Source organism: Falco punctatus, assembly GCF_963210335.1.
Source record: "Falco punctatus genome assembly, chromosome: 1".
Lineage (NCBI taxonomy): Eukaryota > Metazoa > Chordata > Aves > Falconiformes > Falconidae > Falco > Falco punctatus.
The window spans coordinates 114,797,993-114,812,616 of record NC_137580.1 but is presented as its reverse complement, the minus strand read 5'-3'; the positions used below and the strand labels follow the sequence as shown (position 1 = coordinate 114,812,616).

Sequence of the window (14,624 nt, the reverse complement as noted above, 5' to 3'; positions counted from 1 at the left end):
GGACCTCTCCCCCTCTCCCTCCCTCTCTCTCTCTCTCCCTCTGTAATGGATTTCTCCTGTCTGCTTGTCTGCCGCGTTTCTGCTCGGCGGCCGATTGCTTTCCCCTGGCAGGCGGGAGAGGCGCGCCGAGCGCATCGCTCAGCGGCGGCAGGCGCCATGGCTCCGCAGCGGCGGTCAGCCCCGCGCGGCCCCGAGAGCGGCAGCGGGACGGCGGCGGCGCCGGACCGCGGGGGCCGCCGCCACGGCAGGTACCGGCCGGGCCCGGAGCTAGCGGCCGTGGGTAGCGGCTGGCCCCTTCCGCCGGTAGAGGCGGCCCTGTCTCCGGGGATGGCGGTGCTCAGGCCCGGCGGCCGAGGGGAGCGGGCTGCGGCCCCTGTGGGAGCTGCTGGGCGGGGGTGGGGGCGGCCTGTAACCTGCGGGCGTGAGGGAGGGAAAAGCGCTGCCTGTGTCTGTAAATGTGTTGTGTGTGCTCAAAGCAAGGGGCCAGCCGGGGCACTGCCCCTTCACCGGCCTGCCCGGTTTCGGCTCCTGGCCGGCTGGCGAGCGCGGTTCGCTCCGTGGGACTGTCCCTGTGCTCCCTCCATAGTGCTAAGAAGAGCCGGGGCCAGCCGGAGCCGTGGTGGCGGTGGCTGAAGGCAGCGTGCCTCCTCTGCTTGGCTGCCCTCGGTGGCCTGCTGAGCTGGAGCTGCCTGAGCGCCGAGGATGGGGTCACGGAGGTGCTGGCTCCTCACAGCGAGAACCTGCAGGGCAAGTTCATCGAGATCCCCTGCTCGGAGGACTACGACAGCCACAAAAGATTTGAAGGTATTTGGGTAGGATTGGCTGAAGTGGGATGAGGTGGTCTCGAGGACCGTAACAGGCTGACTGCTGTCTAAGTTTGTTAAACCACGTGTGCTGCAGCACTCCTGTGTTTCCAGCAAACGCTTGGTTATCCTGTGTATTGTTTAGTCTTGGGCCAGCCCAGAAGCTGTGGCTTCCCAGAGGTTCTTCTGTCATTCCTATATAGTTCTCCTCTGAAACTGCTTTGCTTAGGCTGCGTGGAATAAACCTTTTGCTGAATCTGTTTCTAGTGTCTTTCCATACTCTGCGATTCCAGTGATAGGCTTGCGGGTGAGTTTTCTGCTAGTGAATACCATACAGGGCATGGAACGGGACTGATTTAGCATATTGTCTGTGCCGCTAGCATGTGGTAATGGCACAAATGCCAGCTTCAGCTACGCTTCTTTTGAGGGGTGTATGTGTGTCGGCAGCTTTTGATGCTGCCTGCAAAGCACTTTGTCTTACATCTTTCTGAGCCTGTTTTCAGTCAAATTGGTATGTGTTTCCCCTCGTATTTATTTCTTTGGAGTGTTGATGTTGGATCTTTGAGAGAAGTGAAAGATTATCATCTTCATGAAGAGCAGTGAGCGTCTAACACAGTTTTCATGGATGAACTATGCTGATCTCTTTCAGTTTTGCAAAGTGTATCTTGAGGTATATTTTGAGCTGTTACTGCTGCCAGAACGTAGCTCTACTCTTGCTTTTTGTTAGCCTACCTGTATGTCTAGCTGTGTGTTGACCGATGAGCTATTGCGTCTTAAAAAAAAATACTCTTTTTGAGTTAGCTTTTCGCCGAATCAGTTGTCTTACCTGGTTGATTATGTGGCTGACAAAACACTTGCTGATGCAAAGCTGGCGGCAGTGTGGAGACAGAAAGAAGCTGCTTGGACCTGAGGAAGAACAGACGATCAACGGGCTGGAGAACCTGCCCTATGAGGGAAGACTAGAGGAGGTGGGTCTCTTTTCCCTGGAGAAGAGAAGGCTCAGGGGGGACCATGTCACAGTATCCCGGTATTTAAAGGGCAGCTGCAAAGAGAATGGAAGCTCCCCTTCCACAGGGAGCCACGTGGAGAAGACAAGGGGCAATGGGTACAAGTTGCAGCAGGCAAGGTTTTGTCTTGATATAAAAAAGATTTTTTTTTTTACAGAGGGAACATTCAATCATTGGAACCGCCTCCAGCAGCAGACTCCCTATGACTGGAGGTTTTCAAGATGTGATTGGACACGGTGCTAGATATTCTCATCTTGGCTCCCTTTACCACAAAAGACTGGACCAGGTGATCTTTTGAGGTCCCTTCCAGCTTGGGCTGTTCTATGATTCTCCGATTTCTAACTTTCTTCCAGTGGCAATTCTTGTAGAAAGTGTTCATCAAACCGCAGCCTGGATGTGGTGCCCCGGAGATGTGGCGGTATCCCCTGTCCTCTTCAGGTGGCCAGTGCTGTTGGTCAAAAGGCTTGTAACAAAGCAGAAGTTTCTATGTGGTCAGATAGCAGCACTGAGGAAAGGCTACGGTAGCATCTTTTTTGAAGGGTTCAGCCCAAATTTTATTGTGGCCAAGAAAACTATCAGGAAGCTACCAGCAAGAACACTTCCTCAGGAGGGGGCCTTTTCTGGCTGAGCTTGTGAAAACACATGTTCAGTTTTAACTTTTCATAGTTACTATAGGGAGAAATTGCTTTTGGCTTGATTAGCGTAGTGCCAAGGCCAGAGAAAACTGCAGCCGGTGTTGCCACAGATTTGGCAGTTATGACTGCACTAAGGCTAAAACTGTCTGTGTTCTGCTACTATGGATTTTGCTTATCAAAAGAAACCCCCCAAACCAACAAAACCTTATTTGTCGCTTCCCTAGTTTGCAAGAGGAATTTTCTGAGCTGAGGACTTGTGGTCTTGGCAACTGCATCAGTTATCCTTTCATCATAAGGAAAGCAAGAACTTCAAGGATATCTCTGCCCAGGAAAAGGAATGAATGGGTTCTCTATTCTTGTGGTGTCATGGGGAGCAAGCTGTGCAAATGCTGACTGCGGGGTGAAGCGTGACCTCTCCTGGCTTTGTATGGGAATGATTGACGCGGTTGGCATCAGCCCAGGAGGAACAAAGTGGAGCACACTTGTGTGGTTGTATTCCGGCTTTATAATTAGATGTTTGCTTGCTGCTGCTTCTTATGTGATTAATTTTGGGTTTTAGCAGATGTTCTTACACGTGTTCCCCTGTACTATGCTTTCAGAAAGATCAGTGGTGTTGGGGACGTGCAAACATTTCTTTTGTGAAGTGGTTAATTGAAGCCGTGCTGTGGTAATGAACTCCGCCACTTAACTCTTGTCTCCTGTTCGGAGCCCACGAGAGGGTGGCGGTGAGCTGCTGAGTCTTGCTGGCCCGGCAGAGCTGAGCTCCTTGCTCCACCGCCTGCTACTGAGAGCTTAGTGAGGCAGTAAATGCAGGTTATGGTTTTCTGCCAAACTAGATTCAGCTCTGAAGCTTTAGTCACCTTGGAAATAGCTTTCTGTCACTCAATAGCTTTCCGTTCTCTGGCTTGACATCCGCAGCTGCTGGCTCTGTGTCAGAAGGAGGCACATTCCTATCATCTCTTGGTGTCTGATACTCTGCTGTAAAGTTTCTGCAGCTGAGATGAGCTTTTTATTTATGCACATGGCCCTGCTTCAAACCGAACTGGTGCAACTGAGCTTCTGGTTTGCTTCAAGTGATACAGTAGCTGGTGTGACAAAGCAGTGGGTTTATTTCCGTAGCACTACCTGCCAGTAAACATGCTTCATACAGAAATAAAATTATTATTCTTTTCCAGAGGCCAAGCATCTAACTTATTATTTTTGCAGGAGATAGGGTGTTCTGTAAGCACGGTCTCATCTGTGTTCTGAACCCTGTGGCCAGGTCTTGGCTATTTCTGCTGTCTTGAGACATGGTTAATTACTTAAAGCTACTGTGGCTTCTAGTGCGTCTGATGGAACTCCTGGCTAGTCTCTTAGGTGTGTTGACTTACTGTGACAGTGTGCAAAGCATCCGCCATCACTGCCCAGGAGACAGCTTTGAGATGCTTTTCCAGAGACTAGATCAGTGGATGAGGAAAGAAGTCTGTGAGCAGCGGAGGAAAAGGTCTAGCACCTGGACTGCTGGTGCAGTTATGGAGACGTCATCCAATAAATCTTTGTTTCCTCTAGTCCTGCTTTGAGATGGATTGCATTAAAGGAGCGCTGTGATGGGGCTTTCTTCTCACGTGAATTGTCCTCGTCTTGACAGCATATGGTTCTTGGCCAAGTACCACTTTAGGTAGAAGACAGAGCTGCAGTTCAGACATTTGGACCCCTGTGTTAACAGTCTGTTTTCTGTGTACTGAACAGGAGCAGGGACCATAGGGAATACTTGCGGTTTTGCATGTTTGGGTATGCTTCTCCCTTACTTTGGGAAAAAAAATAAAATACAACTCTTAAGATCCAAAGCAGAGTGCCTTATTAGATACGTGAGTGATTTTGTGACTGCTCTGCACAAATTTGTAGAAGCTACTGGGTACTTTGTAATACTAAACTGAATTTCTTTTGTGCAGATTCTCCAAGTATGCTTTTAACACTTCAGTGCTTCCGTGTACCATGCTCTCTCAGACAAAGATGACACATTTCATAATGCTAAAATTGTTCTCAAACAGACTATTCTGTTTTTTTCCTTAGTGTTCATCCAGTGTTTGTGCCTTATTGACGGTACCTGACTGACTTTATGCTGGGCTACCTTTTTCTTTTCTTCTCAGTTTGGAAGAGCTTCTGCTGTTGCCTTCAGAACACCTCCTGCTCCCAGTACTGCCTTAGCCAGCTCTTTGTCAGAGGCCCTAGACATGTAACAGTTGTCCTAGGTAACCCTGTAGTTTTGCCAAATCTGGACTCTCCATCACCAGCCTTTCCAAAACTGTAAAAGGTCTGTGCTGTTGTTTGCAGCTGGAAATAGAGCACAAATGTCTTCTGAAATCAGAAAGGTTTTTTAAGTCCTGGGAACCCAGACTGGTTCCTCTTTGGCTGTTTCTTTTTACACGCATTTGAGTTTAAAATTGGGTGCTGGAAGCTGTAACTTCCTCAGCCATCTGTCTCACTCTTTGGGTGAGTATTTGCTAGCCTGGAGTCAGAGATATCTCATCCCTGTCAACTGGCTTCTGAGATGCTCTTCAGCCTGGCATTCAAGAGGAAATAATTGATTTTAATCTGCCACTGCTGAATGTATGATGGAGCCTTTAAGGCACAGTAACATAAAATGTGTGCTTTTTTGTTAGGGCAGACAAATAGTTTGCAGTGTTTCCTGGCTGCTACTTGTTGCTTTTCAGAGCTGCTAGGTCATATGCTCCAAAGGACTACAGCGTTTCCAGTGCTTGCATTTTTATTGCAAGATCTGTGGTGTTTTGACTTGTCGATTGTTTGTTCCTGGAATTGAGATTGAAAAATGCAAGAGTTTCCACAAAAACTGTGCCTAGCCTTTCTGGTTGCAGAGGGGATATTTGCAACGTGCCTGAGACATGGCACAGAAGCTCCCTCTTTCTCCCTCCTCCCCTGAATTTGTAACTTTGAACAACTTTCTGCCTGTAAAGCCCTAGTGGGTTTGAATTCTGTACCTTTTGGGGGCTGGTACTGTATTGCAGAGTGTTGTTCCTTAATATGCAAAGCACCTTTGGCTTGCTGCCAGAATTTCTAATGTTTTTGGTGCTTTTTTTAATATCAAGGCGCTACGGTTTCTGATGAATGGTATGTTTTGATTCTACTTGTTTCTTTAGCTCACAGGGTTGAGAGGCGAAAAGTGAGTTGAGGGAGCAGCGGTTGTGGTTTGTTCATGTCACAGTGCTGGGTTGTGTGCTGGCATTGATAAATGGATGCTTATGAGTGTAATCTCTAGCATTATTTTAGACTGCTAGTTTCTTAAGTCATCGTCAAATAATTTGGTGTGCTTCCAGGAATCTGAATCTTGAGCTGACTTCAGTGAATTATTGCAGGGTAGTCGGAAAACATGATGAATTATCTGGGTTGTAATCCAGTTGGTTTCCTGACCTTGATCTGTGTTTAAACAGTCCGCTTGGTGTGGGTGCCTTTTGACTTCAATTTAAACATGTCAACTAAGGGACTTCTCTTTTCCCAAGCAAGGGAACTGTGTGGAATTTGCTGTGTTGCTGTCAGTACTCAGCCTATTCCCCCACACATCTTTTTATTGCTTCTCCCTTCTTGAAACACGGGTGTAACTGGAGGGCTCTGCTGTGCACCCGAGGCATAGCCAGGGTATGTCTGGTAAGATTGAGTGGAAATTCCTACAAAGCACCCGTGCTGTGGCAAGATTTCTCTTTCTGTCAGTTTGTGGTCATTGTTACCATTAGTTGCTTTTGATCAGAGCCGACTGATGCTTTTGACTTGCATGAGTGAATTGATTGATTTCTTTCCATGAGTTCCCCTGCCCCTTGTGTTCTGATGAGCAAATAATCCTTGAAGAGAAGCTCAGTTCGGCAACAGTAAGTGTATTGGCAGGTGTCAGAAAATACACTCATCCCAAGTTTTCTGTGGCTTTACATCTATATATGGGTCTTCCTCAGTAAAGTTCCAAGTGTGGCATCCCAATGTCTCTGGTGGCTCAGAACTGATCTTACTTCTTCTTGCCTGAAGGCTGTTGTGGACCAGACTTCTAATTTCGTAAGAAATTTCACATATTCTTTACCTGGAAGTCTTAAAGCAGGCTTTTTACCATTTTTACAATTTAATGTTAATTTCTTAGCAATGAATTTTAAGAGGCTTTTTAATCATACATGTCCAAACTGTGTGCTTCAAGATGCTTTTGTGCAAAGTCTCATATAAAAAGCTGCTCTTCAAAGTGCACTTGTATAGATGCCCCATACAGAATGTTATTTGTTTCCTCTTGACTCGCCTGTTTGCAGGAGGAGAGGGCTGAGCAAATCTGAAAGATGCTGCTTTTGTTCTCCTGGCAGTGCAGTTGGAACGATCAAATTCACTGCTCTTTTATATTACCATTGTTTTTCCAGTGAACAAATACGGTGGTTCTTAGTGCTTGACTACAGAAATCTCTTGTTAATAAACCGCATTAATTAGGTTGAATACTGAAATGTAGGTTAAATTCAGTTCTTTGTGTTAATACATGAAGTAGCATATATTGTTACTACATAAAGATCCTACACCTATTCAGGAACCCTGCGTTCTAACCATTTTTTTCAGTTTCTTTTGTCAGGTAGTGATTTCACGCCTGTCTGAGTGGCATTCTCTCTTTTCTGTTATTGGCACGGTGGTGCTCTGGTGTTCCGTCCACTGCAGTCTGCATCCAAGTGTGTCTTGTCTTCTGCATCTCTCTCTCTTTTTTTTTTTTTTTTTTTTTTTTTTTTTTTTTTTTTTTTTTTTTCTTCTCTCTCTAGGACAATCAAGTTTGTTTATCCTGTTGAGGCTATTTGGGTTCGGGACAGAACTCTTCTTGTGTTTTGTATTGTACCTGAGTGGTGTGTACTGGACCTCTGTCTGAGTTGAAGACTTCCTTGCACAGTAATAAAAACACTTTGTGTATTGGCACGTGGTGTTAAGGGGGTTTAGCTGCAAGAAATCTTGGCTGATTTGGAACTGTCAGCCTGAGATGGAAGGATCCATGTGGCACTACTGAGCTTTTCTAGTTCTTGCCCTGCCTGCCCAAAGGCTAGAATAGGATGTGTAAGATGAAATCATCTAAGATCATCATCCTTTCAGAGACTGTCATATAAACAGAAGCTTTTGTTTTCACTACTGCATTTGGGAAGAAGGGCAGAAATCACTGAATCTCTCTCTTGCTGCATGTGCACTGAGATACAGATGTGTCTGGTACAGCCTTACTAAACAAAGGCCATCTTCTCTGGTTTGAAGTGGTAGATGTGCAAATGAACATCAGTAAGTCAATTTTAATTTCTAAGAATTATTTTCATATCATCAGGAAAAGTAGTTCGCTTTTAAAGGCACAGTATTGCTGGGCATTTTGCTTAACCTAAGCCCTGGAAGCTCTAGGTCATGCATGACAGCCACATCTCCAGCAGCTGTGCTACTCTGGGTGTTGAGATTTATTCCTTTTGAATCATCTCGGTTCTGTTGAATTGCATTGTGGATGTGGCAGGGCATAATTTGTCAGCTTAGCTGGTGTAATTCCCCTGAATTACACCAACCAGCCATGGCAGGGAAAGTGATGTAGTTTAGATGAGTCCTGGGGACTTGAATCTGTCCAGAAGCAACAGTGACACTGGCTGGCTTGTCTTCTCTCTGATTGCAGTGCAAAACGCATCAGAATGGAGATGTAATTGTCTTGTAGTTTTAAGTGATCTAAAATGTTCTGAGATTGCCAGTATCCCTTCTGAATGCTGTGAACTTCAAAGGGGAGTAGGAGAGACTTGTTCTGAACCTTGTTTGAAAGATGATCTCTTATCATCTTTTTTTCCTTCATCTGTGTTCCAGGTTGCACTCCTAGAAAGTGTGGAAGAGGTGTGACTGATGCAGTAATCACAAGGGAAGAAGCTGAAAGGATCCGTAGGTAATTTTTCTTTTAATGCTTAACCTTTACAAGCACTTGCTTTAATGACAGTGTGCCAGTGTTTAAGGTGTAGCACAAAGCTCCTTAGCTGAAGGAGGATGGGTTAAACTGGTTAAAACACTAAACTTTTTTAAAAGCTGTTTTCCATCTTCGCAGTAGTGGAGGCAGTTCTCTTTCATACAGAGTCTGCCTATCTCTGTGGGGCACGAGCATTGCAGAGGGAAAAGGTAAATGAATTAAGTAAGTTTTAAAGGATTTTTCACTTGTCCTTCTGTTCCATTTGGCCTTTAAAACCAGAACAAAACAACATAAGCCACCTTTCAGTGGATTCTCTTTCTGGGTAGTTATGAGCTAGTGCTGACCCTGTAGACCTCTATGAACACTAAGTGGTGAGATTTAATCAAACAGTAGGGGACACTGTCAAATTATGCAGTTAAAATAAGTTATCAGCCTCTTTGAGTGTGTTTTGCAGTTAATCATCACGTAAGTCAGGAATATCAGTGTCATGCTCAAAGCGATACACAGCTCCTCTAAGTGCTCAGTTCACTAGTCAGGCTGGCCACTTGGTGATGCCAGATTCTGTTGGGCTCCTGATTTTGGCACAGCGCTTCTGCATTGTACAGAGTTATTTGTACTGCCCCTAAGCATCAAGATCTGGGCTTTTTTAATGTTTAATCTTACTTGGCCAGAATGTATTTGAAATACAGTGTTTTGGGGATTTATGGAAGGGGGCTACAAGCACAGAAGTTCTGCAACATAGATACTTTAGTTTCATGACAGGCTGCAAGATTCAGTTTCAAATAGATGGCATCTTCTATTAACTCAATTGGGTTGTATCTGATGCATCAAATAATACTGAAGAATTACACGTTGTAAATAATGACATTAAAGGACAAAGTAATTGGACTTCAGTTCTCATCTGAGGTTATTGTTTTGCCTGCAGAATAGCAGAGAGGGGACTGTCCTTGGGAGGATCTGATGGAGGGGTGAGCAGTGTCCTGTTACTTTTTACATTCTCTTACTGCCAAGGCAAGATTATAAATGCATTTTGGGAGCTTAGAGGAGAGGAGATGGAGAGTTTTTCCTTCCATTCAGGCTAGGAAAAAAAATTGTTTGGAAAGTTTTTTTTTTTTTTATCTCCCATTAATACAATTGCTAGCAGCGTAATTTGTGACTTCTGCAATACAGTTGACATTTCCTTTTATTCAGTTCTGTTATTTCTAGCGCCTCTCTTGAACTGATTTTGCCGTCTCCATCTGGAAACAGTTAGTGTAGCAGAACCGCACAAGTCTGACTTCTGAAACTAAATTACAGTGGTTCACAGCATCATGTAAAGATTGGTTTTGTGTAGTGACAAAAAGTGCCATGTAATGTCTTAAGTAGACCTTTGAATAATATTCTTTAAAAATCAAAACAAACCCACTTCTCTTTAACAAGCACATTTATTTTAATTTCTTTCCCCCTGTCTGTGTCAGGATACTTCTGTGTATGAACAGAAACTGTCATGAGTATTTGTAAATGCGACCGCTGTAGGTCTTTGCTGAATTAGGACATGTATTGGCAGAAAAGGAGAAAGGTTTCAATGAAAAACGAAGACTTTATTGTCTTTGTGATTGCTGAGAAAGACCTGCAAAATATATAACCTGAGAAACGTGAGCAGTGCTGCCCACTGGAAACAATATGTTTAAAAGATTTGACATTCTCTGTTCAGTTCTGTCAGGATCCTTTGGATTTTTTTTCAGTTCTGTGGTTGCATGATTTGCCACTTTGCTTAGATTACTCGGCCCCTTGGGACCTCCAACTTGACAGCACCAACGACAGGAGTTAAGCGGGTTTCCTATCCTGTTCTTTTGGGACCTACATGTGATTTTTCATTAGACTTCTTCAAAGAGGGATTACAAGGGCAGTGTTTAACATGGACAGCTTCATGGATTTGGATCACAGAAAGCTAATGCCCAGCTGGGGTCAGGGCACTGGAGAAACTGAGGCAGAGAAAGTTTGGAAGAGACATTGTGGGAGGCAAACTTGCTGCCCAGTGCTTAGAGCTGGCCCGGGCTCCTGAGCTGCTGTACTTGGACAACAAGCCAGAGTGTCAGACAAATACAAATCATACATAATTTTGGAAGCATCATTGTGAGGTTTTTGAAAGGGGAGGGGAAATGGTGGCAGGGAGAAGATTCTATTGCTGCAATAAAATAAGTCTGTTAATAAATCAGATCTCCATTGAGAGGTGTGGGCTCTGGTCTAAGCCTTCTCAGAAAAAATCCTTAAGTAACTCCTTGTTTCTGGTTAATTCTTTCTTTAGCTGCTTTGATCTCTCCACTATTCCAAATAAAACTTCTTCAGATTTCTACTGGGATGCAGACTGCGTTTTCATCCTCTCAGATTTCCTGTTAACCCCTTTTTAAGCAACATGTCTGATGGTTTTTTTCTTTTTTCTGTCATATTTCTCATATTTTGAATCCACACAAGTGGATTTGTATTTACGTGTCTGGATATAATTTATTGAAGACCTAAACTTGTAGTTTGTGACTTTTGTCAATTCTCTCCTCCCTTTGTTTGCTGCCTTTCTGCTTCCTTGGAGTACCGAAGGATAGCACAAAACTTGTTTCCGTTTCCATCCTTCTCTGTTGAGAAAGTCCTGGCAAACATCTGAATTATTGAAATCTCCCAGGAACCATGCCCTAGCTGTTGTGCTGAGCTTTCTGTCTTATCTTCCTTTGTAATTTTCCCTAGATTTATTTTTATTTACGTACACACACGGAGTGAGGCTAGAGGAGGCCAGTTTATATTCTCGTCAAAGTTTCAACAGAATCCAAACAGGAGCCTCTTCACCAGTATGCCGCTTTTCCTTGTGCGTCTCTGTAAAATAGTTTTATACTCTGTTCCTTACTCACAGAATATGAACTGCATTAGTTCTCTTGCTGTTTGCCTCAGCTGAGGTTTTTTTTCTTCATTTTATAAAGATAATGACAATTTCTTCCCTAGCTAATGTTTTCTTACTCACTACCTTTTTGCGTTACTTCTTTGGTCATGACTCATTCCTTCACGTCTTTGTAGGTGCTGTTGTCATAACATCTCTCTAGTGTAAATGAAACAACTCATTTATTATCGGCTATATTGGCATTTATTTAGAAGCCCCAGAAAAGAAATCCCTGGGTACAGCCAGTCAGCTGCGGTCTGTTTCCTGCATTGCAAAAAAAGTGGAAGTCACCTAGACCTCCCTTTTGAGGGGAAAATTAAATTTTTTAATCACTGGGAAAAGCAAACAACCCGCGTAGCTGTGATGCCTGACAAGGGTTTCTGCCGTGGGCCCACTGAGCCGTGCCTGGAACAGGGGTTCTGCGGGCTGTACCCCTCCTTACTCTGCTTTCAGCCCTCCCAACCCAACTCTGAAGTCCTCAAAATGCTGGCGGCTCTGTTTTCCAGGGAGAAGTTTTAAGTCTCTGCGTAACGCCTGTCCTATTTCATACCTCTGCTACAGCCGTGTAGCTTTTTGGCTTCCTAATTAGCCTCCTGATAGCACTTAGGAAACACATCCTTGTGAGGAGCGAAAGACAGACTTGGCAGTGTCTCTCACTTTCCCTACGGCCGAGTGTTGGTACGGTTATCGAGCCGTGACTCCGTGAAGCTGGAGAGGACCTGGCTGTGTCTAATCTGTATCCAGTGTGGACTTGTACTGGACTCCGTAGCCAAATATTGCATTTAATTTCCCCGGTAATAACCTGTACCTCCAGCAATCAGAATGATGTATATGCTAGATTGGTTACACTTGTGTCTCGTGATTAATCGGCCTAACCTGTGAGAGGCGTTACCCTAAGAACATAACCTTTGTTTGCCTAATCTCAAGGTTCAAGCAGGGAATATTTAAGGGTGGTGGTGGTTTGGGTGCCTCTGAGGCTGCCTGCAGGGACGGCAGCTTTGATGCTGCCCAGGGGTTGGTGGCCATGTAGAATCTCCGTTGCTCGTCGCTCTCCTCAGCCGGAGGGTGTGAGCCTTCCCACAGCAGGAGGGGGAAGGGTCTGAGCGCTGCCAGCTCCTCTGGAGACAAGTAGAAGCAAGTTCTTGCAATTTTTTTCTTGTGGGCAGTGTGTCTGCTCTTTTCTTTAAAAGCATCGCTTAAAGCTTTTAAGGGGTGGAGGAGCTGCTGTGCAAGTGCGTATGTGTTCCGTGGTTGGCAGTCCCTTTCCGTGAGGATCAAAGGCAGGGCCTGTCGTGCTTTGCAAGGTGGGGAGATTGATCTTTTTTGCCGTATGCTGAGATGTGGTGGTTACTTGCATGTTCTGTTTGAATCCTTTTAGCAGTGAGAGCGTGGAGAGTATGGGACTAACAACACCGAAGGTCCAAAAGAACATATCTTGTGCGTTTTTCTTTTTTAGAGGCGGTTCAGTTTCCTTTGTATGGAAGTTCTGTAAACCAGGATATTGGGGAAGCTCTGTTGAACAGTTTCTCGGAAATAGGCGTGTGGGTACGTGTGTTTGCAGTGTTCCTGCCATCTTTAGATAAATTTTGTAGAGCTTTCAGCCTGGGAACACTGGCCTGAATTGCAGGCTGACCCTTCATCAGATAGCTGAACTTGAAGTAACGGTGTTGTTACAGGCTTCCACCAGGGTATTCTTCTCAGTGTAGGAAATGATGCTGAAAATATTTAATGCTCTGAAATGGCAGAGGCCAAAAGAAATGTATTTCAGTTTCTTTCCAAGGTAGCTGTTAAATAAATAGCTCCATGCTCATGCTTAATCAAGTCCCTGTCTACATCTGGCATTCAGTTCATTTCCCCTGTCTGAAACAACCCTGAAGAATATTCTTTCTTTTTCAGATTCCCTTTTCAGTCTTCATCTGGCTTTTCTTGTAGCTATTGTTTTTTCAGCTACGAATACCTACAGTTCTTGGGGGTGTCTTTTATTGATTCATTTGGTTATTTTGGATCTTCCCAACTCTAATCATCTGGAGCTTGAAAAGTGAGAAGAAACGTGTGTGTTCGGAAAGCACACTGAAAGGCAATTTGTTTTTAAAATAAATTAATCTTTTCAGATGTGTCCTGCTACTTCTCCTTATAATCTACTTTGGCATGATTTCAGGCATATTTTTGAAGCTACACAGGAGCAGTTTTACTCCTTCTAGCTGTAGCATAGGTTATTGTACAGAACCAGAAACGAATAAATGAAAATATTTTGCTTCTGAAGCTTGAGTAAAAAGCTTATTACAAGAACTGCTCTTGCATGACTCTGAGAGTACTTATTTCCGTAACAGTCCTCTGAAGCTTTTGGAGAACTGTGGGAAGGGAAGATCTGAAATGCTCATGCCATGTCCACTTGAATAGCTTTGTTACCTTACATATTTTTACAGGGGCAAATCAAACTATTTGGGTAGGTTTATTAAAAGAAAGTTGTTGCTATCCCTTTTTAAAAGGAGACTTTAGTGGGGTTTCCCTGCTTCAGCTCCGAAGCTCAGAGCGATTGAGCCTGCAGTAATTGTCTTTTGCTGAGAGCCTGTCATGGATATCTTCCTCCAACGTGCCCCAGAGGAGGAGGGAGAGGAGTGCTTTGAGGCTAGAGGTGAACCAAAGCTGAGCTGCCGCCTGGCATTGCAGCTCTGACATACCTGTGGGCTGATGCTTCCTCACCAGTCTGTCTGCTTTTGGATGAAGATTCAAAGTGGCTTCAAACAGTACTGTTCCAACCATGGCCAGAAATTCTTGTTGCTGGTAAGGTGGAAGTTATCATTCTTTCCAGGCAGCTCACCTAGTGGTATTATTACGGTTTGGATTTTGTTAGAATAATGTCAATGGTATGTGGTGCGTCAAGAAGTGCCAAATTCCAAGAGGAGTGTTTTTATATCAGAGATGGCATTAATTCGGTGCTGGTCAGGTTAATTAACTGTTGCTACTTGATATTTCCAGTACAGAAAAATAAGACTGCTCTTAAGCAGTCGTATTTTTAAAAACAGTTTAAATGATGCAAAACAATCATGTATTTTGTGGACAGCAAGGGGCATACAAAAGTGTACTTTATTTAATTTAGAGAAATAATTTAAGAGTCCTGAGAGGTAGCTCTTTATCCTGGCAAACGTGAATACTAATCTTTTTAGCTTGGTCTGGAGCTCAGCAGAAGTGTTTGGCTTGAATCAGATGAAGAAATGGATTGAATTTTCATATGTAAAAACTTTTCACTCTTTGGTTTTCTTCTACACTGGTTTAGAAAGGGAGAAGAAAGTTTGGCTCTAGTAAGCCTTAGAATTATAATTGTTCTTTTAGACAGACTTTTATGTCTGTATTAAA

At 44.1% G+C, this 14,624-nt stretch overlaps 1 protein-coding gene across 3 annotated transcripts in view; it reads left to right on the top strand.

The window, feature by feature from the left end:
• The window catches only part of OGFOD3 (2-oxoglutarate and iron dependent oxygenase domain containing 3), a 44,554-nt gene that overhangs the window by 85 nt on the left and 29,845 nt on the right, over positions 1-14,624 (top strand). Inside the window, exons 2-5 of one of the 3 annotated variants that reach the window (XM_080397821.1) lie at positions 112-248; positions 587-804; positions 8,269-8,340; positions 12,724-12,812. In XM_080397821.1, the coding sequence (XP_080253947.1) occupies positions 112-248; positions 587-804; positions 8,269-8,340; positions 12,724-12,812 (516 nt within the window). Of the gene's footprint in view, positions 1-55; positions 249-586; positions 805-8,268; positions 8,345-9,287; positions 9,331-12,723; positions 12,813-14,624 lie in introns of those variants that run through there. The other 2 variants (XM_080397822.1, XM_080397823.1) reach the window with 2 other exon arrangements.